Raw genomic sequence first — 23,774 nt, 5'->3', positions numbered from 1 at the left:
TATTTTTTCTGGTCTTCATGTGATTGTGTGAAGCTCGTTAGGCCCACAGGTAGGTGGCATTCCTGCATCTTACTGAGGAGCACAGGCAATTCATTAATTTGGGAGCTGGCAGGAGCACTCCTCAGTGGGGCAAGGCAAATACTGCTGATACCAGCAGTGCCAACAGAGGTTGAAACGTGGGTAATGTGCACTGATTGCATCTCATGTGAGCACAACAAACAGGAGCAATCACACAGGTAATTCAGCTGATTTGCGTCTCTGCTTGATGCTTAACTTACTCTGCACAGGGGATTTCAGTGGGTTTTTCCCTCAAGCAGAAATGGGATGAAGTGGTGGCAGGAACATAATGGGGGTTATCTGATGTTAGTACCAATTCTTAAACACAAAGTGCTATCCAGAAGACCCCATCACCTGGAGGTCCCTGCTGCAGCCCAGCCAGATGGTGACACTTCAGCACAATGATGTGGTCCTGGGTGTTGGGTGAGAGCTCTTCACCCCTCAACCACCAGCCTGGAGCTCCCCAGCTCCATCCCCACATCCCTGCAGCTGGGCTGGGCAGTCAGGCCAACTGCTGAATAGTCTGGTGCTGCTGCTCATTGGCAATGGGGGCTTCAGGAGCAGGATACATGGGGTGTCTGGGAACAAAAAGGGCCCCACCTCCTCACCTTTTTCTTTACTTTTCAAAAAAATTCCAAAATTCCATCGATGACCAGGTGTTTGAAGGATCTGTGGCCCTGCAGAGCTTTCATCTGCTGCCATCCTACCCACCCCACACTGATCAAGGACACTTCCAGGGCTGCTGCTGCTGCTGGATGTTTATTTGGAATCACTGACCAGGTTGGAAATGGAGTAAAGCTGCAAACCCACATTGTCGGAGTTTTTAAGGTGGTGTTTCTTCCTTTAGTTTACAGTTTTATCCCGTACTCACTGATTGCTCACACTTCCCTCTGCCCTCCCCATTCAGACTGATCCCATAGTGTGGAACCAGCACTCTCAGCCCCACGGACATCACAGGGATGGAGCCCTGATAAAACCATCAGTAGGACACCCTCTGCCTCAGGTCATACCCAAAACCCTCCTGGCTTCCTTGAGCCTCTGGTCTGTGGGCAGATGGACTCTGACATTCACCTGGGTGTGGTCAGGGAGGCCAGGTGAGATTGTAGATGCTGTCTGAATGAGAAGAAAGTAGAGAGAGTCTTGACTGGCAGTCAAAAATCGATATTTGTGTCTAGCCTTTAGTGCCATCATCCTCTTGCAATAGATCAGCTAATAAATATGCTCATAGTAAGTGCTTTTTTTCCCCAAACCAGGTTCTCATGTATTTTACCTGCCCTGGGCTATGCATGTTAATCTAGAACTGATTCTTGCTGTTTTTTGATGAGTAGTTTTCCTACAACGTGAGAAGGGGCAGAGCTATCGTGTCACTCCACAGACTACCCCACTGGGCAGCTGGCTACTCCATTACCTTTTTCCTGACCTCAAGGGTCCCCCTCCATCCTCTTAGGGCCTCCCTCTCTTCTCCCCACCCAGAATTTACACAGCAGCTGCAAATGGCCTTTGTCATGACTAATTTTAAACTTCTACAAATGAAGGAAGATCATGGCCTTGTGCATGTGGCAATTTGCAAAAGGGAGAGGAAAGATGAGGCTACAACGCTGTTGCATGGCACACACTTGTCTTCGTGGCTATCAGCAATAAAGTGTCAGGAAGAGGCAAAAACGTCCTGTCAAGCTGTTCCTGAAAAAGGTTTTGCCTCCTGGGGTTCTGGGTTTGCAGGGAGAAAGGAGCCATCTCCTGAACAGTGGCTGCTGGAATAACTGCGTTGGATTGGGGTGCTGGGTTTGGATCATTGAGCAAATGCCTGCACGTCTTCTGTGCAGCTCCTAAGGGAGCAGGGGTTGGTCCCAGAGTCATTGGATGCCCCCTGCGGTCTCAGAAGAGTCCAAATTGTTTCTTCTCGTTCTGCTGCTTCCATTTGGGCATCTGGTAGAACTCGTCCTTGGACTTCCCAAAGATGTCCTGGAATTCAGCATCGGAGAGATAGCACTGCAGGGAGGAGAGAGCAAGGACAGGTCAGCTTTGGCTTTTGCAGAGCCTGGGACACCCCCATAGGCTGCATCCCCTCCCCACCGTGGCAGTGCTGACCTCTTACTCCAGGCCAACAGCTCCTGTTCAGCTCCCTGTCCTCGTGGTGGGAAGTGGAACATCCCAGCAACTGCTCCACATCCCACTTCCCAGGGAAATAAAAGCCCACCAGCCCAAAGAGATGCTCTGGTTTTGAGCAGTTAGCATGCTCTGGCTGGAATTTAGTCCCTGCTAATCATACTGTGGCCAGGATGATTTGTGGTCCACCAGGGAAGCTCTGCTGGCCAGAGTTTTGGGTGGTTCCTTAGGTAATAATTCACAGTGAAAGCATCTTCCCCTTGCTCACTCGCCTCCCCTAAAATATTCACTGGAAATGTTCACTCCCATTGCTGGAACGACATGGTTTACAGGAAGCAGGATCGTCAGGGATACTGAGAAAGGCCCTGTGGGAATGGGAGGTTGAGATTTTTCCTGGCATTTTGGGTAGAAGAACTCATGTAGAGCCCAGCTGTGGATCATGACTCTGGCTGTGGGTGCTGGCCTTTGCCAGATTTGCTGAGCAAAACATTGATCAAACATGGATTACAGGGAGTAGAGGCAATCTACCCTCTGTAACTCCCATCAGCTTGCTTGGATTCAGCTGCAGACATTGCCAAAATCCTTGGGCTGACAGAAAATCTGGAATGTGTCCTTTCTTCTGAAATTGAAAATTGATGAAATGCAAGCTTTCTAACAATAAAAAAAAAAATCCCTTCTGGGAGGAGTTTCAAATGAAAACATTACCTACAGCTCAAGCAAAATGCAAATTATGGCTTTGTTCTCAGCTGTGACACCTTGTCCCCCTGTCCCTGTGAGGACAGAGATTGGGTGGCAGAGCAAAACAACATTACCAGATGAAAACATTTTTTAAAAATTACTACTTAATTTTTTTTTTCTGCCATAAAACCCCCATAATTACTTCAACTAGGCTAAAACCATCACAGGGTGTCCCTGTCCACGGCAGGGAGTTGGAACTAAATGATATTTAAAGTCCCTTCCAACCCAGCCCATTCTATGAATTTCCTCACGCAAAGCTCCTGCTTTTGGTGACACCTGTGTGTCCTGCCAGTGTCCCCTTGAGTCTGAGCAGGACTCAGTAGTCTAAAGTACACTTAGCCAGTTCCAGGTTAAGTTAGAAAGGCATTAAACCAGCAATGCTGCCACCTCTTTTTTAGTGGGATCCACGCCTTCTGGAAGTTCATCCACCGTCCTGTGCATCAGCACCTCTCGGGAGTAAATCCCTTCCCCGTTGGGCACCATGGCAGGGCTGCTGAGGCTGTTGCTGTTGTAGTTGCTGCTGTTGCTGTAGCTGTTGCTGTCACTGTGGCTGAAGTGAGATTTGTACTCTGAAGAGGCACTTGCTGTACCTGAACCAGCCAGGTTGGAAGTGCTGAGGGTCCTCTTGTTCAGGCTGAGGTTGTTCAGGTCCTGACAAATGGAGGAAAACACATCAGGATGAGATGCTCTGGCAGAGCAAGTTGGGGATGATCCCAGGATCTTTCTGCTGGGGTTGTGGGGGACTACTTCTGGCACAGACTGCCTGTAGCTCCGAAGCAGCAAGGGGAAAGTCCCAACTAAAGCGTTAGTGCAGTGCCTCTGTAAATGCTACACCTTGGTGTTAGGACTGCTAAAAGCACACACTAATGAGAGCTCTTACAAAGAACTGAGGATACTTACAGCAGTCTCATTCTTCTCAAGATAACATCAGGGGAAGGCACATGTGGGATGACAGAAGGCGAGGTTAGATGTCTACCATGTCTAAAATGACTAAATTACCTGCACGCCCCTCCCTGATGAGCCATCCGTCCTCATCCAAACCTGCCACTTCCTTCCAGCCTTCATCCTGACCCTGCCCAGGGCAGAACTGACCCATGTGACAATGGCATTTGGGACTGCTGGGACCTCATTTCCTTTGTGCTTTGGAGGATCCCCCACTGGGTTATGCCCTTCTTGATCGGGGACCCTTGCTTGAGATCTCAGGGGCTCCACCACTGCAAACTCTCACAAAACATTTAACTGCACCCTCTTTGAGCTGCACACACCTTGATGTGCTTTTCAGTAAAGCAGCTGGGCAATATCCTGCTCACAGATGCCTCTGAGGAGGACTGGAAAAGGCCCAGGAGGTCTGGGTGTATTTATGGGTAATTTATCACATCTCCCTCTGCTTCCTGCAGAGGAGCTCTGACCCTGGAAGCTTGAGGCTCTCATCCCTGCCCTGATCCTGGTGTCCTCTCCTTTGTGCAAACAGGCTGGGGGATGTGGTGGTGTTTGAACCCAGGTGTTTCCTACTTGCATGGCCAAGACACAACTCACCACTTTGATCTCGGATATGGCTGACACGTCTCCCAGGCTGTTCTTCATTTCCTCGTAGGACTTGCCATCCTAAAGGGAAAGAGAGAGCTGTGAGAGCCACGGGCTGCCTTTAGCCCACACTCCTGGTCTGTAATGGGCTCAAGAGATCATGAATTTTACAGACCAGTGACGGCCACTGAGGTGGCAGCTCCTGCAAACCTCAGTCCCTGGAATCAGGAGACTGCCAGAATCTGAGCTTTCACTTGAAAACAAAGAAAAAAAATGGACTTCAGCCTTTGTAGTTGTACAATAACAGGTGAAACCAGGAAACTTAAAGACTTTAGAGCCGATGGCAAATGAAGAGAAATAATATTTACTGCTCGGTTTAAATCTTTTATATTTTAGATGAATCTTGCAATGCCTGAAATAATATTCCTCTTTTCCCCTTTCCTGATTAATTTAGATAAAACAGATTTTTTCAAAGCCTCAAGTCCTGACTTCTTGTAATTAGGTGCCATGTATTACCAGATACCTCTTATTTCCTATTTAAAAAAAATGGAATATGCTAGATAAACTGGCAAAGCTCATGACTGTGTTTTCCTGAGCAGCCAGGAGATGTCAGTTCTTCACAGAATCATTCAACAAAGTTTCCCAACAAGCACAAGCAACGTAAACACATGGACTGCAGAGAAAACAGATTTAGACCCAAAACTGAGCAAAGAACACACACCAGATGTTTCTGGGATGTCAACAGTTTGGATGGCTTCTCTGTAGTTGCTGAAGCTGCCTACAGGGGATATTTTTAGAGGCACATATTTTATGAACTGTATCCTTGTTTTTCAGCAGTTTCTCGGAAAAAAAATAAAACAAACCCACAAGTTTTGACCTTTGTTCTAAGCATCAACGTATTTTTAAGGGTCATTGCGAGTTGCTGTCTTATCTCTTCAGATCCAGCTGTCAAGACAGGCTCTTCACCACCACACAGACTGGGAAGAAAGACAATGCAAACCCAGATACAGGAAATAAAATATCCTTCCCTGCAGTGTGAAGTCCCAGGGAAAGAGGGGAGAAAGGAATTTTTCTTTCCCAGTCATCTTCTGGGGCAGGTTTCCGCTTCCATACAGGGAGGAGCTGGTATTTGTAACTCTGCTTTTGAAGGCTGGTGTGCAGGAACCAAGGGTGACCTTGCTCAGGAGCTCCTGGGCTCTGATGGGTTTTCCACAAACCCGAACACGAGACCCGTCTGCTCACATCTTTCATTTCTCCACAGTTTGCCCTTAAAGCTGGGTCATAAATTTGCCTCTGTGGTTGCATTTTCAACAACGATCTCTTGTTGGTTTGGTTAGGGTTTTTTTTTTTTTCCCTTATGATGTGGGGTGCGTCTGTCTTCTCTCTGAACTTGATTTTACCACCTGTAGTCCCCACCTCTTTTTGGCTGAAATAGCAAACCTGATTTGGAGCCTAATATTTATAAAAATGTGAATATTTTGAGTTCAGGCACATTTATTTACATTTACAAAAGCCTCAGTTTGACCAAACAGATATATTTTGTTGGTGAAGGAGCAGAAGCTGCTCAGACAGCACCAGGAACTCATGTCCCTGCACACGACAGGAGGTTGGAACTGGATGATGTTTAAGGTGCCTTCCAACCCAAGCCATTCCATGGTTCTGTGAAGCTCAGGACATGTCCTAGTGAGGTTTGAGTCCATGCATCATATACTCACTGACAACAACACCCTCTAGGCACCACTGAGAACACGAGCGCACCACAGGGCTTTTCCAGCAACTTACACTCCATTTGTAGGGGTCCCAAGCGTTGAACCATCCTGTGAAGTTGAGGGGTTCATAGCCCTGCTTCACCAGGATGATGGGAGTGGCCAAGTCTCTCCCAGCTGGATGGGTCTTGAGATACTCCTTGGCCGAGGCAATCGCCTCGTTCCTCTCCTGTGCGTTGGAGGCTTTGCCAACCCAAAGGAAAATCTGCAAGGGGAGAAGGTGTTGAAGGTCAGTGAGCCTTTAGAACCTGTGAAGACGTGGCTGTTTGTTCTCCCCTGCCAATGGGAGCAGAGACAAGATCGGAAATGTGTTTTCCCAGTATTTCCCTGTGATTCTGAGCCCTGATTTACCCCCAGCCAAGGAAGATTTTGCCTTTGAGACAGGCATGGAGCAAAAATATCTCAGGTATATCTTACACATTTCAAGGTAGATGGAACCAGTCATGGGCCGAGACTCAACTCAATAAACACCAACTAAAGCCACAACCTGTTTGAAAATATGTCTGGGGAGAAGGGGAGGAGGCTTTTGCTGACCTCTTCCCACGTGTCCAGCAGCATGACATCATCTTCATCCAGGTCCTCCTGGCAGAACCCGACCACCTCCGTCATGATGAACCGACCTGTCTGGTTGGAGCACTCGAAAAGGCGAGGCTGGTAGTGTGTGACCTGCTCCTGGAACCTGCCTCGTGCATGGCAGGGGGGGGAAAAGCAAGAAAGGTGGAAATCTTTCCCTCCTGGCTTACTGCAGGGCCCTGAAGCTACATGTCGTGGCCTTGAAGGAAGAGGTGGAATATGGCATAAAAGCCTGAAAGTCAGCAATATCAGGTTTCAGGGGATTCTCAGAGCATTTTAATGATTTTTAAAGATAATTTTTTCTGCATCCAAGGAGGACAAAAGCAGAATTCTTCTCTCATTGTGGCAATGAGCCTGACGTCAGGTGAAAGCCACACCAGATCACTTTTTTGCAAAGGAAACAATCACCTGCCCAGAGGGCTGGAGAAATCCATGTTGTTAAAAATCAGATTAAGTATCATGATTCTCCTGGGGCTGCTGATGACAATGGCTGGAAATGGAGCATGTGGTTCCTGCAGTTCTTAGGATGACATACGGGATGAGTTTACTGGGGGAAAAGGAGAATGTAGCACACCCTTGTCTGCAGGCTTTGGACCTGTAGCTCCTCATTCAGGAGAACTCCTGGCCAAAAAGCCAGGAAAGAAACATCTTGGTGTGGTTTCTGACCAAGGTTTTGGTGATATTCTGGCCTCGTGCTCCCTTTACAGAGGACACAGTAACAAAGTATTCACTTTCCTGCAAAGTTTTGATGCCTTGCTTAATGTCCCCTAGCCAGGCCCAGAGGAACAAGCAGGTCACTATTACCTCTTTTCACTGGCATAAGGTGCTTTGCCTCCCAGAGCTTCCCAGAACTCTGCAGGCTCCTGTCCTTCCAGAATGGTGTGCTTGTCACGCCTGGAAACAATGTCAGCCACCATTTTTGCCATCTCCCGCTCATCTCCACTGCATCCCTGTGTTCAGGATAAAAGATGGAGGTGGAGTCAAGGACAGACTGGCAGAACTTATCCATGGGGAAAAGCTGGTTTAGTGCTCTGGAGAGCTTTAGACCTGCTTGAATACTCTTGAGCTGATCACTCAGAATCCATTTCTAGTCCTTGAAGGAAAATTTAGTGCAGCCAACAGCACCTAGAGCAAAACTCACAGAATGACAGAATGATTTGGGGTAGGAGGGACATTAAAGATCATCAGGAGCACCTTCCACTCGAACAGGATGCTCCAAGCCATATCCAGCCATTCATGGCTTTGAACACTTCCAGGGATGGGGAATCCACAACTTCTCTGCTTTGGTTTGATCTACCATCTCATCCTGGCACACATGACTGAAACAAGAGAAATTAATTTGCTCTCATCCTGGCTGATTTCTTACAGCTGGAAAATGTGGGGTGGTTCATTCACCTGAAAGCTGTGTGAACAACTACAACGTGGTGAGGCGAACCCCAACGTGGGTTACTGTTGTGGAGAGGGCTTTTGCTGCTGACCCTCCACAGACAGAGCCCTTTCCTGTGTGCACATTTGTCAACTGAATAAGGAAGTTTGGAAAAGACCTCTATGATCATGAAGTCCAACTGCCAACCCAGCACCACTAAACCGTGTTATCAAGTGCCACATCCACACGTGTTGAGGACTTCCAGGGATGGTGACTTCACCATTTCCCTGGGCATTCTGTTTGAATACTTGGTATCCCTCTCTGTGCAGAAATATTTCTTAATATCTAATATTAACCTCCCCTGCTGCAACTTGAGTCCATTTCTCCACCGAATTAATGGGCCACCTGCCCAAGGATTCACCTCCATGACCTAGTGGAGGCAGGAGACTCAAGCTCCACCTCAGCAATTCCGGATTCCTTTGGCTGCCTCCCCATGTCTCATTGCAGACTCACCTTCCCACACCACAGGTAGCAGACTTGGCTGGTGGTCAGCAGGAAGACATCGTTGGAGTTGAGGGAGGAAGCTCGGGCTGGCACCTCTGTGGCCTTTGTGTTCACCTCATCGGTGCCCCTCACCTGGAAGAGGCGGATCGCTGGCTCGGGAGAGCTTTTCTGAGCCCGGCTCGTGCCACCCTGCAAGGAGAGAGAGAGGGAAGGGTGGTACTGGGAGGTGAGGAGGACACACAGATGCAGGGTGTGACTGATTTGAGGAAGGCTTGGGGCTTGCAGCCCTCCTCACTGTTGCAATGATGGACCATTGTTCTGCACTGAGCAGGCAAAGAAATCCAAACACCTGCTGATTCCAGGTCAGAATGAAACCCACATGGCACAACTCCCACATTTCTCCCTGACTACTGAGCCTTGACCAGTTCCCATCAAGATCCTCAAGATCAATGTGACCAGATTTTGGAGTCTGTAGGGGATTTGCCATGCAAACTGGGCAAGGCAGCTGGACCCTGCTTTCCACCTGTGCTCATCTTAGCTGAACATCTGCTGTGGAAACCATATAGAGGGACCAACACTGAGAGCTGAGGGCAATCCCCCTCTCCCACAGTCATTTGGAATTTCTCCACCACAGATGTCAGCAGTCAAGGCAGAAAGTGAAGTGGGTTGGTAGTTACGTGATGTAATTCAGGCAAGGACAATTCAAATCAGGTTTGTAGGATGTTCTGGAGGAGCCTTTCTGGACAGCAGCATCTATGATTCACAGGATTACTTCCTTATTACAACTGCAAAGTATTTCGGGATGGAGTTAACATCACACATCACTGCTGGAGCTCAGGGGTGGACAACTGAGTTGGGTCAGTCCAGGACTGTGTTTACAGCAAGAGTGTTCAGACTGCTTGGGAAGTACTGGAAATGTCCCCTCTGCCAGCCCGTGCAGAGCTGGCAGGCTCCTTTCCTGAATATCAGCCCATTTTTACTGGGCTATTTCCATTGCAGCTGCCAAGCCATCATTGGTGCTCCCACCTCCCAAAGCCACGTTACCTCGTAGATGACCAGCTTGCCCTTGAAGATGGCCAGGAAGTGCCTGGGCTCCTTGCCCATTGTCACTCGCACCTGCACGGCCTCATCCCCATATTTCTTGTCCAGCTCGATGGCATTGAGGGCACAGGCAGTGATTTCATCCACGGAGGCGTGGCGGCCCTGGGGGACAGGGAGGTGAAACATGCAGTGGGATGACAGCAAGGGTACAAACCTCTTCACAATCCAACATCTTGCCAATCCCAAAGTGTGTAGTGTTGTGAGATCAGAGTTAAAACTTCCTGATCTTTAAATTTCACTGGCATTCTGGTTTTGTAGACTTTAAAGCCCCATTTTTAAAGCTTCTCTCTGCATGAAAATATACTTTAAAAAGGAAAGCAGAGATATTCATATACCCTCAAAACTCCAGGAAGTGAGGCTTTAAGGGACAGTCTGACTCCAAAGTTTGACCTCAGCACTGTGAGCCCCATCATCCTTCACTCTTTCTGACTTCGTCAGTGCTCAATCCGATGCCATTTCGGGATCAATGTCCATGCTGCCTACAAAGGACAGCTTGGGGTATTTGAAACTGATGGGCAAAGGGTATCTGAGTTCTTCTGGGTGCTTGGGTTGGGGTTTTTGTCTGCAATTACTTCTTTCAGCTTTAGGCTTGTACAGCAGGCACAGCACAGTACCCTCTGCTCTGCTTTGACTTACCTGCCACATATAGAGGACGTAGTGGGGTCTGCCTGACCTCAGGTAGGTGTACAGGACCAGGTAGCAGTCACCCCCGTAGAACTGCCCGTATGTCTTGGGATTCACTGGCTGCATTTGCAAGTCCTCAATTCTCCACACCTAGGGAACGAAACAGCTCAGTGAGCAGCAGTGGAGTCAAGGTGAGGACAGAGCACAGCCCCTTGGCTAACACACCACTGAAACTTCAGGTGTTCTCTCATGTCCTGTCACTGGTCACCAGAGGGAAGAGCTCAGTGCCTGCCCCTCGTGAGGAAGCTGTAAACTGCCATGAGGTGCATCCTCAGTCTCCCCCAAGCTGAACAAATCAAGTGAAGCTTGGAAACAGGCTGATTGCTGTACCCTCTGTCAGCCAAAGGAGCTGTCTCACCTCAATCTCCCCGGAGGCATCATCAACCATCCTCTGCTCAGCTGCGAGCTCTGGTCTGGCATGGAGCTGGGTGGTGTCAAACTTCACCTGCTCCACCTTGGCTGTGTGTGTCAGCAGAATAAAAATAAGAACACAGTGAATGCACAAAACCACACAAATCCTTCCCATCATCCTCACACACAACCATTGTACAGCCCAGGTTTGCAAGAAGCCACTCCTGCCCCCAGTAAACCAGTGTTGATTTTGGGAAATGCAAGAGCTCACACATTTCAGTGTTGACCTGTTACAGGCGGGAATTGGCCATACAGCATGTTCCAGTGATGGCTGGCTGGTAAAAATATTCATAGCCTCCTGACTGGAAATTCTTAATTGTTCTCCAAATCTATAAACATTTCCCTCCTTTTAAAATGTTGGTTTCAGAAATAAAATGCCTACATTTCTCCAGCTCATGGCAAAGAAAGAGAGTATTGATGGACAGCACAGAGAAAAACAGAGATGGAGAGAAAAGAGGGAACTTGCAAGGGAAAGAGATTTGTGGCTCTCAGGCTGTTATTGATGGAGATGTTCAGCATCTCTGTCACCTCCCCATCATTCATCAACAAGTTCTCTCTCTTTGGAATTGTTTAGTCTTCGGGGCTAATGCATTGCAATATTCCCTTCAGCAGCGTGATAAATACACCATTTACACCCGGTGCAAATACAGCATCGTTCCACTGACACCAGGAGGGGATCGGATGGATGCCAGTGTAAATTAAAGCAGAAATCCTTATCAGGCTCAGCATTAGCCCTTTATAAAGGAAATTTGGAAGTTCTGCAAGAGGGAATCTTACATACAATTGTTCAGAGGGGAGTGACTCTCTGCCAACATTTACATTTAAGTGGCAATTTCGTTCATATAAGAAAATTCAGCAGAGCTGAATGTTACTGAGATCACAAACCCTTTCCATCTACTGAAGGAGATGGAAAATACAAGGCACTAGGAGAATGTGTATTAGACTTCAAGATCCTGAAGGCAGGAGACAGCTGATGTGAATGATGTTCCCTCAGCTATTGCTCAGCGCAGGTAGGAAAGACAAACCCAGGACCAACGTGCTCACCAATTTTGCCAGTAGTGTAGACCTTGCCCAGCCCTTGTGTTTCATTCTTTTCTGTCCACCTCTGGAAGAGCTGTTTGAACATGGCTGACTCTGCTCCATCATTGATCACCTCGACGTTGGTGGATGAAGGATAGCCTTTGGCCTGGATAAAGCCCTGGTGGGGTTCAGAAAGGTCATTAGTGGGGACACAGTGAGCTTTTTACAGATGTAAGAGGTGGGGTGTCAACGTGAACCAGCCCCAAGAGTGAACATCCCTCACTGAATACAGGCCAGGATTCACCCAAGACTTGCATTCAGACTAATCAGAGGTGACAGCAGACTCTTGCAGTAGTATCTTTAGGGGACTGAACCCTACCCCTACCTCTTTTCTCTAAACTTTTTCTCCCTCTCTAAGCCAGGAAGACTGTCCTGCCTGTAGCCTGGTAGCGAGCATGGGAGTGAAGGGGTGGAGGCAGCTAAGCGCCCCAGAGCATGAAGTCTGTTCTGAAGGGACTAAACTCTCACAAATCTTTTTTCTTCTTTTTTTTTCCCCCAAACCCATATCATTTCTTTGCAATAGTGCTACTACTGAGTTAAAAGACTACTTCAACAGAGGTGCTTGATACAATATGAGTGTGAAGAACATATTCTGCCTTCTGCCACAATGCCAAAATCCTTGCTCAGTTTTGGGAACCGCTCTTGTGTTTATCTCAGCAGGCTCCAGGATGACCCGAGGTGCAGTGCTGGCAGCAGTGGTTCGGGGAAGGAGCCTGATTGTGGCTTTCTGAGCATCCAGCTTCAGCTGTAAAAGCTGCAACCACACACTGCCCCCAAGGAAAAGCAGAGCAGATGGTCCTCCCATCCCTCCCACCTGCCACGCTGAAAGAAAGACATATCTTTTGTTCTACATGTGTAGCTCAGGGCCAGAATTGGCAGAGCTGATTGCCTACTAAAACGAGCCTGAGTCAAGCTCTTGAAAGGAGCACAGAGGACAGTGAGATAAGTTTTAAGGCAGAGTTTTTTTAAGCTTTTATTCTCTGAGACAATAGCTGCAATCCTATTGAAGCTGGGTGTCTCCAGGTAGGACCTTACTGAAGGTGAAACCACTGAAATTCATTATCTCCTAGTTAGATTGCATGGAAGATGAGGCCATTTATGGTCCTTCCATAAGTAAATGGCTAATTAGAAGTTATGTTACCCCACAGTCTTCACTTCAGCATGCCAACTTGTAAAAAAATACCAAATGCCTTACTTGCTTGGGCTCCCTTGAGGCTAATTTTTCTGCGAGGAAGAGATGAGGAATGCTCTGACAGAAAATAACACATGGATGTCAGAGCCCCTTTCATATCTGTTTACCCACCTTTTGACCATGAATTTGTCTAATCCCATCTTGACCCTGCTGATCCTCTCTGACTCCATCATCCCTTGAACCAACAGATTCCAGAAGTTCACTATTTACCACGTAGAAAAGTATTTCCTTTTATACTTTATTTTCTCTAACCATTTTTTTCTTAGTTTTAGTGGCAGGTCTTAGTCCTAGCACAATTTGATGACTAACAAATTTGTGTTTATGTCATCATGCCTCCCCTAGACATTTAACTTCTCTCTCTGTTATTACACAGGCCAGCTCCCCAAGACCTACACTTAATTGTAATTAGTGGTCAGATCTAGATCAGCACATATCAGCCACCCACGACATTGTTTGCACTATATTACAACTCACCACAGCTCGAGTGAATGCTGCTTTTTTCTCTTCTGGGCTGGAGGCTTTTCCTCTCCAGACATAAATTTTGAAGCCACCTTGGTCTAAAATGTAGCAGTCCTGAGGTTAAACCGAAAAAACAGGAAACAGAAAAAACCATATGTGAAAAGCTCTGTGCAGGAAAAGCTCATCATTTGTAGCCTGATCAGGTTGGATCCTTCTTGAAGACTTAGGTTAGATGTATATCTAGCTCATTTCTCTGCCTTGCAGAGCTTTAACCCTGGTGCAACCATTATCAGAAGTAACAGAAGATGAATTTATCATGGTTCATAAATAGAGTACAGCTACCACCAACCCCACAGGGCAGGGGTTCACAGGTGTGGGCACATCTTGCCCAGGCTGCAGATTTATAATTGTAATTATAAAGTATGTATTTTTCTTAGGCATTGCTCAAAACTGGCTATTACCACCTCAAAGAAGAAGTTCTCAAACCAAAACCACCACCACCTCTAAAAGGGACCAGGAGAAGTGTATGCTGAAATATCACCCCCAGCCTGCTGCTGGTGGTGCTCATTTACACCCAAATCTGCTACTAAAGGAGCAGGAAAGGTCCAAGTTAGACATGAATAGTCTGTCTTCATTTAGATCCCTGATCTGGAGCTGAAAGTGTTGCATTGCTGTGAACACAGCAGGACCCGAACCCGAAGGGGATGAGGTGTGTGCTGAGCCCATCCCCACCGCAGAGAGATGGTGCTCCAAACACGCTGTGGGACCAAAGGCTGCTCCTTTTTCAAACTGAACTATGAAAGGAAAAACAAAGGCTTCATATGTCTGCAAAGGGAGGCTGAGATCTTAACAAGGCTGACATCAGGATGAAAAGGGGAGCAGGAGGCTTGCGGCACAATGCTGCTTTGGAATAGGCTGGTCTGCACTGCAGAGAATTAAGGATGAGCAATTCTCTGCCAAATTTTAGTCAGAGGAAAAGCTTCTGTTTTCTGAAAAACTCTGCACACAGGGTCTGTCATGGAAATCTCCTTCCAGGGTGGGTCACTGAGACCAGCCACTTGATACAGCAGGAAAACAAATCTCCCTGGCTTTGTGAGCAGGGTATTTATTTGCTTCGGAGTCAGCAGAGGGAAGGCTATCCCTGAACATCAGATATTAAGAAGCCTTCATTCCATCTGGAATTTATTCCTGGTATGCAGCTCTCCCTCACTGTGATTGCCAAGCTAATATAATCCTTGGCTGAGAGCATCAATTTGCCATCTCTTCTTGGAACAGCTTCAACACACCACCTACCTCCGGCTGCTGAGATTGTAGCAGGGCTAAGCTGTCCTAACCTAACAGCAGGGCTAAGTTGTCCTAGTGATGGAAGGCCCAATAATTTCCAGAAAACAGGTGCTCAGCTGAAAACAAAGTGAGCCACAGCCTCCCTTTCTCGCTGGAAAGGCCCCTCTGGCTTTCTCTCACCTCGTGCTGGAGCAGATCCTGCGTCAGGGGCCGGGTGGCCATCTCCTGCACCACCAGGTCATTATCCTTCTCATAGACACTGCAAGACAGAGCCACCGAGCTGAGTTAGACCCCACAGAGCCCTCTGTGAGAAGGGATGGGGTTTGGAGCATGGCCCAGCACTTACTGGTAGAGCCGGACGTTCGCTTTCTGCAGCTCGTCTGCTTTGGTGTCGGGGATGCTGTCGCGGAGCTCCCCGCGCCTCTCGCCCAGCACCATCCTCATGATCTGCATCAGGTCCGGGGAGTCCCTCTCGTTGTCAATGATGCCAATCTGGGCACGGCCGCCCCTCTCGCTGTCCCTGATGCTCCGAGCCAGAGCAAGACCCTGCACAAGGACCCGCAGGGGTAAGTCCTGACACACACCACAAATTCAGCGAGCCCCGGACCCCAAGAAATGACTGAGAACCAACAGCCCAAGTCAGGTTATCACACTCTCTGAAGCTCCTAGTGTCCTCCAAATTTAGCTATTAAAGAAGCAGATATGTCTGTAATGCCTGGTTATTAACTAACTCATAGGAAAATATTGCTGATTGTAGCCGCTGCTGATGCGGCTCCTGCAGGGCACAGGCGTGTGGGAGCCACAACAGGCACTGCCTGAGGGTGACTGTACACAAGCAGGTCCAGTGGTCTCGTGGGATGGTCTGGGGGAGAGATGCACACATGCTGAGGCCAACGAGGCAGGATGCTGCAGAGCTGCAGGACCCCGGCTGCCCTGCGGTGACGTTTTACACTTAAATGTTTCAAGTGTTCAAAAAACATGGATGTCTTCTGTGAAAAAAGCAGTGTGAAATGTCAAGCAGCTAATTAGGCTGAAATCTCCATTTTCCATTGAATTTTTTTTTTGTTCCATGACTCTTACTGCATTAGCTTTGAAAGATTCCTCTCTTTATTAGACGTAGGGAATGACCAGCTTGAGGCCTGAGATGAACCCAGCAGCCATGAACCTGCTCCCCCTCCTGTGCTGAGGATTGCTTTCTATCTTCTTCAGTATCCACAGGATCTTCACTGTGCCCCAAAAATGGCATTCCCTGTGGAGATTCCCCCTTTCCCAGTTCATCAAGGGACACCACGCACAAAGCAGACCCACCCGCCTTTTAATATTAAAATGTCCACAAGCTCGGCCACCAGCTTTGCTAATGACCCACTGTCATATCCTGCTTCATTATATCTCTGCGTCTTGGTTCCTCTATCAGTAAAATAAGGATAATGATCCCTTTGCAAAGTGCCTCAAGAGCTATAGATCTGACCTATCAGCACCTGGGTAATGCACTCCTGCTTGTCTCATACTGACCAAGCCGGAATTTCCTGTTGATTCTGTAAACAAAAAATTAAAATTAATCTACCCTGGGGTGGTTACTGCAGCTAACCCTGCTGGAGCTGCTGACTTTCTAACCCTATGCTGTGCAAACTACAGGGCACAGAGGGATAGAGATGAGCTCCAGAGGGAGCTGGATGACTTTCTGGGGCTGGAACTAGTGATGTGCTCTTGGCTGCCTGTGAAACCCAACCTGAGGCCTGAAATGCAGCAAAGCACTTCCATAGGCCTCTAGAACCAGCAGATGGGCAAATATAAAATTTATCATTATTTACCTTGCTCATATCCATGTTGTTGCTCTTAAGATTTTCGCTGTGAAAACACTGTGAGTTTTTTCTTTATTATTTTTTTTCCCTAAGCATCAAAAAATGCCACCTTAAACCAAGTGACTTTCACCTGTACTCACCCTGGATTTCTCAGCAATGCTGCAGCTGGGTCCATTCCACTGGATCAGCACTTTACCAAGGTCCAGCAAGAAAACATCTCCCTTATTGAAGCTGTCCCAGGAGAGCGCTACCTGACACAGGGAAATGAGAGAGTTTGGCAAAGTGGGCAGGACAAGGAGAGCTGCCATGTCACAGCCATGGCAAACCTGTCCCTGAGGATGTAAGAACAGTTTTGCAGTGAGTGCTCATTCTGCTGGCACTTGGCTCTTCACTGAGCACAGTGGCTTCTCTCTTGGTAACAGCAAACCCTCAAGTGAGGACTTGAAAACTGTCCTGAAATAGAAGTTCTTGTGCAGAAATGAGATACCCACCAGGCAAATCTGCTCAAAAATGAGTGTAGGAGGAAAGGGAAGCAGAAATGGTCCATAAGAAGAGCAGGGTCTTCTTCTTACCTCTGTGGCTGACACATGTTTCTTGCCCTTGACGTGAAGAAGACGCTTGATGTTGTACATGTTGGTCTCCACATGCTTAAATCCTGAAGCCACTCCTCCCTTCTTGTAGCTGTTGTGTAGCAGAGAATAGAGTTAGAGCTGGTTAGAAAATACCTTCCCCTCTATCCTCTGAGAACATCCCAAGCTTTTGGCGACATCTGAAAAATCTAAAGGAAAAATAACCTCAAAGTCCTAAAATTGCAGTGGCAAATGCTGTGTTGCCTCACTGCTGTTCAGAGCCTTATCATGGTGTCTGTCTGCCTCTTATGGGCGTTGTGTTGCTGCTGTGCACACAATTACAGAATCTTAAAATCATTTAGGTTGGACAAAACTTTAAAGGTCATCGATTCCAAGCATTAAACATCCTGGGAGAAACTGAACAGGCAGGTCAGGGATGGCAATGGAAACAAAGCACAGCCAAACTGAAAATCCCATTAACCATGGCAGTGGCATCCCAAAATTGAAATATCCATAAGCATTCAATTAAAATATGAAACAGACTTGGCAGAAAACAAACCTTCGGCTAAAATTTAGTTTTCTTCAAAATAGTTCTTCTATTACAGGTAGCTTAGACACGAAACTGTTGCCAGAAGCAGAACAAAACTGTGAACGGGTACAGAACACTGTCTCTCAGACTTTACCTCCCAATTTTTTTCTTCCATCCTTGAACACCACACTTTACAGTAGCCACAGTCAGCACTATTACCACATCATGCCACAAGGCCATCCCCTCTCTTGTGGCAACTTTGCACAGTCACATCACGAGAGGACACAACCCCAAAGGAAGTCCCAGAGCTCTTTTAATGTTTTTTGGGCAAGTCTAATCCACTCTTACATATCCTAGACCATTTTAGAAAACAGATCCATTGTTCACACTGCAGTAATAATTGACACAATGCAATTGCCATTTAGGGGAAAAAAGGGACAATTGTTGATTATAGTTTTTGCCATGTGGGTAATAGATGTATTTTATTGTAGCTGGAAAGGTACTGGCTACTGTGGTCAGAAATGTGATTCACAGCACTTTAGACTTGTTTGGCCTGGTGTAAAACATCCACAGAAGAATGCTCTGGTGATTAGTCCACCTGCCAAGGTGTGGAAAGAGCTCGCTTTAATTTCTCATTCTGCCTCAGACTTCCTGACTGACCACAGGGATGTGGTTTAGACCCAGATGAATTCTAATTCATGCTGATTTCAGAGGCAGATAGGTTTCTAAATAGACTGATTTCAAGAGTCTGATTTTCAGTCCTTCATTGTCCCTTACTTTAAGATGAGGCTAAAAGCACTTTTCTGTCTCAGAAGTCCTGAGGAGATTCATGAGAGGTTGTTGAGATGCACAAGACAGAGATATCCAGCCAGACTGGGATGGAGGATATTGACCCGGGGTGGGTTTTCATCGGAGTTTCCTTCAGCTGTTTGAAACCAAGGCACTCAGGCTGTTTATTGCCAATGAAGATCTTCCTTGGAGGACAGTGATTGGAGTCCTTCCAAAAACCCCAGAGTGAGCAAACACCCTGGGATTGGACTCAATATATCAACATATCATATATTCAACAGTATCTTTTAAATGATAGAAATTCAAACTTTCCTTCCACTTCCTTCCCAGTATGAGCCAAATCAGCACTTCACTTCAAGGTGGATATTAGTCTGAAGTGCTCTGAATGGGCACTTGAAAGTCTGTGGAGGAGAGGAACGAAGACCCTGGGGTGAACAAAAGGGAGGTTAAGATGCAATTTCTGCAAATATCGGGGAAAATGACCAGTGGAAGAGAATGCCACGGCTACAAACTCAATGGTATAAATAATTCCTTCAAAATGGGAATTCTTTGCTCTGAATTTTAACCAACCTCAGTGCTGATCTATACTTTTCACATTTTTGAGCTATGGATGGCTCTGAGACATAGAGAAGCTGGGGGAACCCCAGGGGCCACGACCGCCTGCGGGTCATTTAGAGCTACTCACATAATCCCGTTGCGGAAATAGCTCTGGAAGGTCTCAGACTCGTGTCCCTGCACCTCCCGGTGCTGCACGGGGCTGCCCCCGAGCGCCGTGTCCAGCTGGGTGACGTACATGGCCGCGGCCCCTTGCTCATCCTGGGAGGAATCCTTGCCAATCCAGTAGTGCAGATCCACAGCGGAGCCGCGGGAGGTCCTTTTGGTCTGGAAGAGGTGGGAAGGACAAGTCAGGATGAAGACAAAGCCCATTTTTGTGTTTCGAAATCAAGTGACCACAGAGTCCTTCCCCAGTTCCGCCTTTCTCCTGAGCACGGGGAGAGAGGACAGAGCCTCAGGTACTCCCTGGGAGCTCGGCCTGGAGCTCTCTTTATTCAGCAGAGCATTTATGGATTCTATAAACTGAACTGAAGGATGTTTCTGACTGATATTCTTTTATAACTCCTGTTATCAAGGAAAACTGAGCTCCTGTGCAATTACAAAAATTAATGTGTTCATCTTGTCCTGCTCTTGTAGATTTTAAGACTTAAAGCAGATTCTTTTCACTTATCACCTTTTGAAATGCAATGCACACTGCTATTTATTTGCCTGCAGATGCTACCCTTTCTTTGCTGTTGTCTTTCTCACACCACATGACAGAGCAGCACAAACTGCCTCGGAATTCCTGCTGACTTGCAAAACAGACATAACTCCAAATGAAGCTGAGCCAGTGTGTGCATGCTGGGATTCATCTCATTACAAAAAAACCCAGCAGCCTAGAAAAAGGAGGCGAGCAGGCTGAGAAGAAGGTGTGCTTAGTGTTATTTGAGTTGTGCCAGTTATTTTTCAGCACCCACTGTGTTAAATCCCATCGTGGACACCTGGGAAAGGTAATAAAGGCTCATTTTATAAGGTGGATTTGACACTAAGTTCTGTTTATTTGCTTTGTGCAGTGATACCACAGCGAAACACAGCAGAAGGAGTTGAATCAAATACAGCTCTGTTCCTCAGGCACAGATAATTAATTTGTGGCAAAATTGCTCAATTTAATACATTGCTATTGAAGATGATCAAAGTCCCATTGTGCCACAGACAATCTTTGTTTGGGGAGACTCCAGTGAAGAAGAAGAATGCAAAGTGGTTTTACCATCCCGTCTTCCAGGAAAAGGAGAGTGGTGGGCTGATTAAGGGCTCTTCTGCCTGGAGAAGTTGTTGCAACAGAAGCTGAGCCTGTGAGCCTCAAAATCCATATTTACACTCTCAGCTCCCTGCAAGGAGTATTCTAAGCATATGTTTGTGGGCCTGTAACTCAGGCTTCCAGCACTCAGAAGGTACCTTAAAGGCACGTGTGTGGGGAATTTGAGCAGAAGACTCATCCTGTGGTGCTATCCCAGCCTGCTTTCCCATCCTGGCACATGGCAGGTGTGCATGTGGTCCCTGTGGGGCAGTGGAGGCATTGCTGCCTCCCCACTGGCAGAGATGTTTGCAGGAGGCACACTCAGACCAGGAAATGGGAAATGCTGCTGGTTTCCACCATATGGATGGGTTTTGGTACAATGGGACCTGGGTTGCTCTATGCAGATGAAGAGATTTGGAAGGGATTTTAGGAGGTGAGTGCAACACATCATCCTCCTGCCAACATCTGAGAACACGAGGCAGTTTGCACAGAGCTGAGCTGGTTCTCAGCAGTCCCTTGTGCTTCTGGCCAGCCCAGGTTCAGCTGGTTGCAGGTAGATGTGGATCAAATCTGGGTGGGGCTGATGGAGAGTCCTTATGGGGACGTGAGATGGGCTGCAGAGCCTCTGCTGCTGACGTGACACACGACATGGAACATCCTCATATCCCATATCACCTGCTAAAAATGAGACCCTCCAGCTGGTCACATCCCACATCCCCCAAGGACTCCCATAAACCATTTAAATGTGGGCCTTGACTGAGTTTTCCAGGAATGTACTGGTGATTTTGCCATGCCTGGACATGACTCAGTTGATTGGAAGATAAACAGTTTTAATGAATTACTAAGTTAATGGTTCCTCTGAACTTCTGATTTACTAAACAGACAGTATTGTCGCAACAGCCACGTGAAATTCAGATCCATGATTAGATGGCGAGCACACACGCACAACCACTTCAGCAGTGCTCTTCCCACAGGACAGGGTACCTAGGAACCCAGGCAAATCTAAATAAAAAGGGTCGAACCAGTTGCCCACCAGAGACCAGTGTTTGCTGTCTTACTTACGTGCAAAATGATGTAACAGTCTCCTTCAAAAAAAGTCCCATAAGCTTTTTCAGGTACAGGAACCATCTTCATGTTCTGTAAGGAGATCAGAGTTGGGGTCATTGCTAAAAGTGAAGAACCAGAAGTTGGTGTGTGTGAAACAGGACAGGCTGGGGTGCACAAAACACTCAGGTGACAGAGGTTGGAGAAGGAAGAAGCAGGGCTGTGTGTGAGCTGGGAAAAGCCACTTCTGGAGGGACTCTCCAAAATACTAAGGGGTGAGAAGGGAAATTATGAATTTGCTTGGACAGACTGACAAGTATATTTTAGTCTCCTTGCTTTTCTGCAATCCTGTGGATTTGGACCTGGAGGTCATGCTGAAGTGCTCCAGACCTTGCATTTGTAGGGAATTTCGCAGGAGAGCAAGCACATCTCATCCTAGGTTTAGTTTTGGGCACTGTTTTTACTCAGTGCCCATGAGTTCAAGGACAACTTCCAGCACTTTGTTAGGATAACCACTCTGCCAGGGGTTCAGGACAACCAGCAGTGCTGAGAAAAGACAGAGCTGAGGACACTGATGGGTCCCTCACCCCTCCAGACCCTAATTGCAGACTTCCTCTGGCACAAGTGCATAATTAACCAGCCATGCCTGCCCAGTGCAGGTGTCTGGATGTGCCACCCACTGGTCCACAGGCAGCTCCTGGGCTGGAGCTGGCTCTGTGGTTCCCTGAAATTGGAGACACGCATTCTTCTGCTGGCCCGACTTGTTTCCCAGCATACCAGCTTGACCCCTGTGAACCCACACGGCTCTAATTACAGATCCTCTGGAAAGCAGCTCAGTGCAGTGCTTTGGAGAGAAATGGGAAGGTGAAGGCCCTGGGATATTTGGAACATAGCTGTGACCTGCAGAATATCACCTGGCGATGTTGGAGCCTCTTCCCACTGCTTCCCTGAGTGGATTCTGCACCTCAGCCTAAACCCGTTCTCATGGCAAGGGAATGTTCTTGGTGAACTGGGCCAGAACAAGACAGAATTGAGCCCAGCTTGGCTCCAGTCCAAAATCAGACACCATCACCAGCAGAAGGTGACCTCACAGGCTGCAGGATCTCTCCTTGCAGTGACACAGAGCAGGAAAGGCATGGAAGAAGTACAAAGAGACTCCATAGAATGCCTTTGCTGCAAAAATAGGTGTCTTCAAGCAGCTGCTGGTGTAGACTAAGGCTGCCTATGGATAACCCATCTTCTTGGTGGAACAGAGAGCTTCTGGTGTGTTAAAGCAGCCTTGCATTGGCTCCAAAAAGGGGTGAGAAAAGCCTCCAGTGCTGGAGGAATGGTTTCAGTCCCACCACATTCCCGTTTCCTCAGTAAATATTATCATCTCTATTTTACAGAGCAGGAAACCAAAACAATAACATGTTGAACGTTCATGGGGAGACACTGAGTCTGTTTCCCACTGTATCTTATCTGTAGGACCCTCTTTTCCCACACAGATTACTGCAATAATTCATCTTTCTTAAAACATAAACACACACAGATGTTCAGAGGACATGTGGCACCGCTCTTGTCCTACCTCTATGCCCCATATCTGCAGTCCCAGCTTTCTCTCGATGGTTGGGAGATTTGTGTCACCGTCTGTCATCCTGCAGTCTGAGCTAGAAGGCAAAGGAAGAAAAAAACAAAATAAACATATAACTGGATGTAACAGTGAGTGTGCTGGTCAGCTGGGTTTCTTACACCATCAGTGGAGGTTTAATACAGATAATCCACACTTTGAAGTGTCTCTGTCTCTTTGCTATTAACAGTTAGGTGGGATGAACCCCCATTCCCAGGCTATCCATGCTCATGAAGGGCCAAGCCAAGTGTGGGATCACAGCCCAGCAAACACTGGATAGGACGCTGTTGCTTGGGTGGGGGATTGTTTTCCCTGGATTTGAACAGGTGGAAAGGATCCACTGGGGTGTGGGACCTGACATCAGTACTGGTTTGTTCCCACCATGGCACGAGGGGTGGAGGAGACACGGGTGGACCTCCAGGAATCCTGTGCACTCCTGGGCCAGTCACTGGATGTCAGGTCAGGTCAGGTCAGGTCAGGTCAGGTCCCCTGGCCCTGGGGCACTGGGAGCCCAAGGAATGAAGCCTTTCTACTTCAGGACAAGATTCAGGTCTAAATTGAGGCAGGTATCTCAGGGCAGGGCACCAGGCTCCCAGCTCCCTGCAGGCACAGCCAGCACAGCCAGCAGAGCACACAGTGATCCAGTCAATAACCAAAATGTCCATTTTACACAGAGCCCAGCAGCTTCCTAAACTCTGCTGCCTGCATGGGGAAGAAGCAGGTTTCAAGTTGCCCCCACAAAGGTGTCTGAGAATA

General features: G+C 47.5%; 1 protein-coding gene across 1 annotated transcript; it reads right to left on the bottom strand.

Moving 5' to 3' along the window:
- Positions 1-1,932: 1,932 nt before the first annotated feature.
- On the bottom strand, positions 1,933-23,051 carry VILL (villin like; the record flags this gene model as incomplete). Its single annotated transcript, XM_082282584.1, has 19 exons — positions 22,977-23,051; positions 21,428-21,502; positions 19,220-19,416; positions 17,220-17,328; positions 16,788-16,898; positions 15,192-15,391; positions 15,026-15,104; positions 13,577-13,675; positions 11,875-12,028; positions 10,778-10,878; positions 10,372-10,509; positions 9,679-9,837; positions 8,644-8,823; positions 7,569-7,714; positions 6,726-6,870; positions 6,208-6,396; positions 4,438-4,506; positions 3,289-3,552; positions 1,933-2,046 (listed from the first exon to the last, which is right to left on the bottom strand). The coding sequence occupies exons 1-19, from the start codon at positions 23,043-23,045 to the stop codon at positions 1,933-1,935; spliced, it is 2,598 nt and encodes an 865-aa protein (XP_082138710.1). The 5' UTR covers positions 23,046-23,051.
- Positions 23,052-23,774: the final 723 nt, after the last annotated feature.

The sequence above is a fragment of the Coloeus monedula genome (assembly GCF_965178545.1).
Source record: "Coloeus monedula genome assembly, chromosome: 1".
NCBI classification, from domain to species: domain Eukaryota; kingdom Metazoa; phylum Chordata; class Aves; order Passeriformes; family Corvidae; genus Coloeus; species Coloeus monedula.
This window is presented reverse-complemented; position numbering and strand designations above follow the sequence as displayed.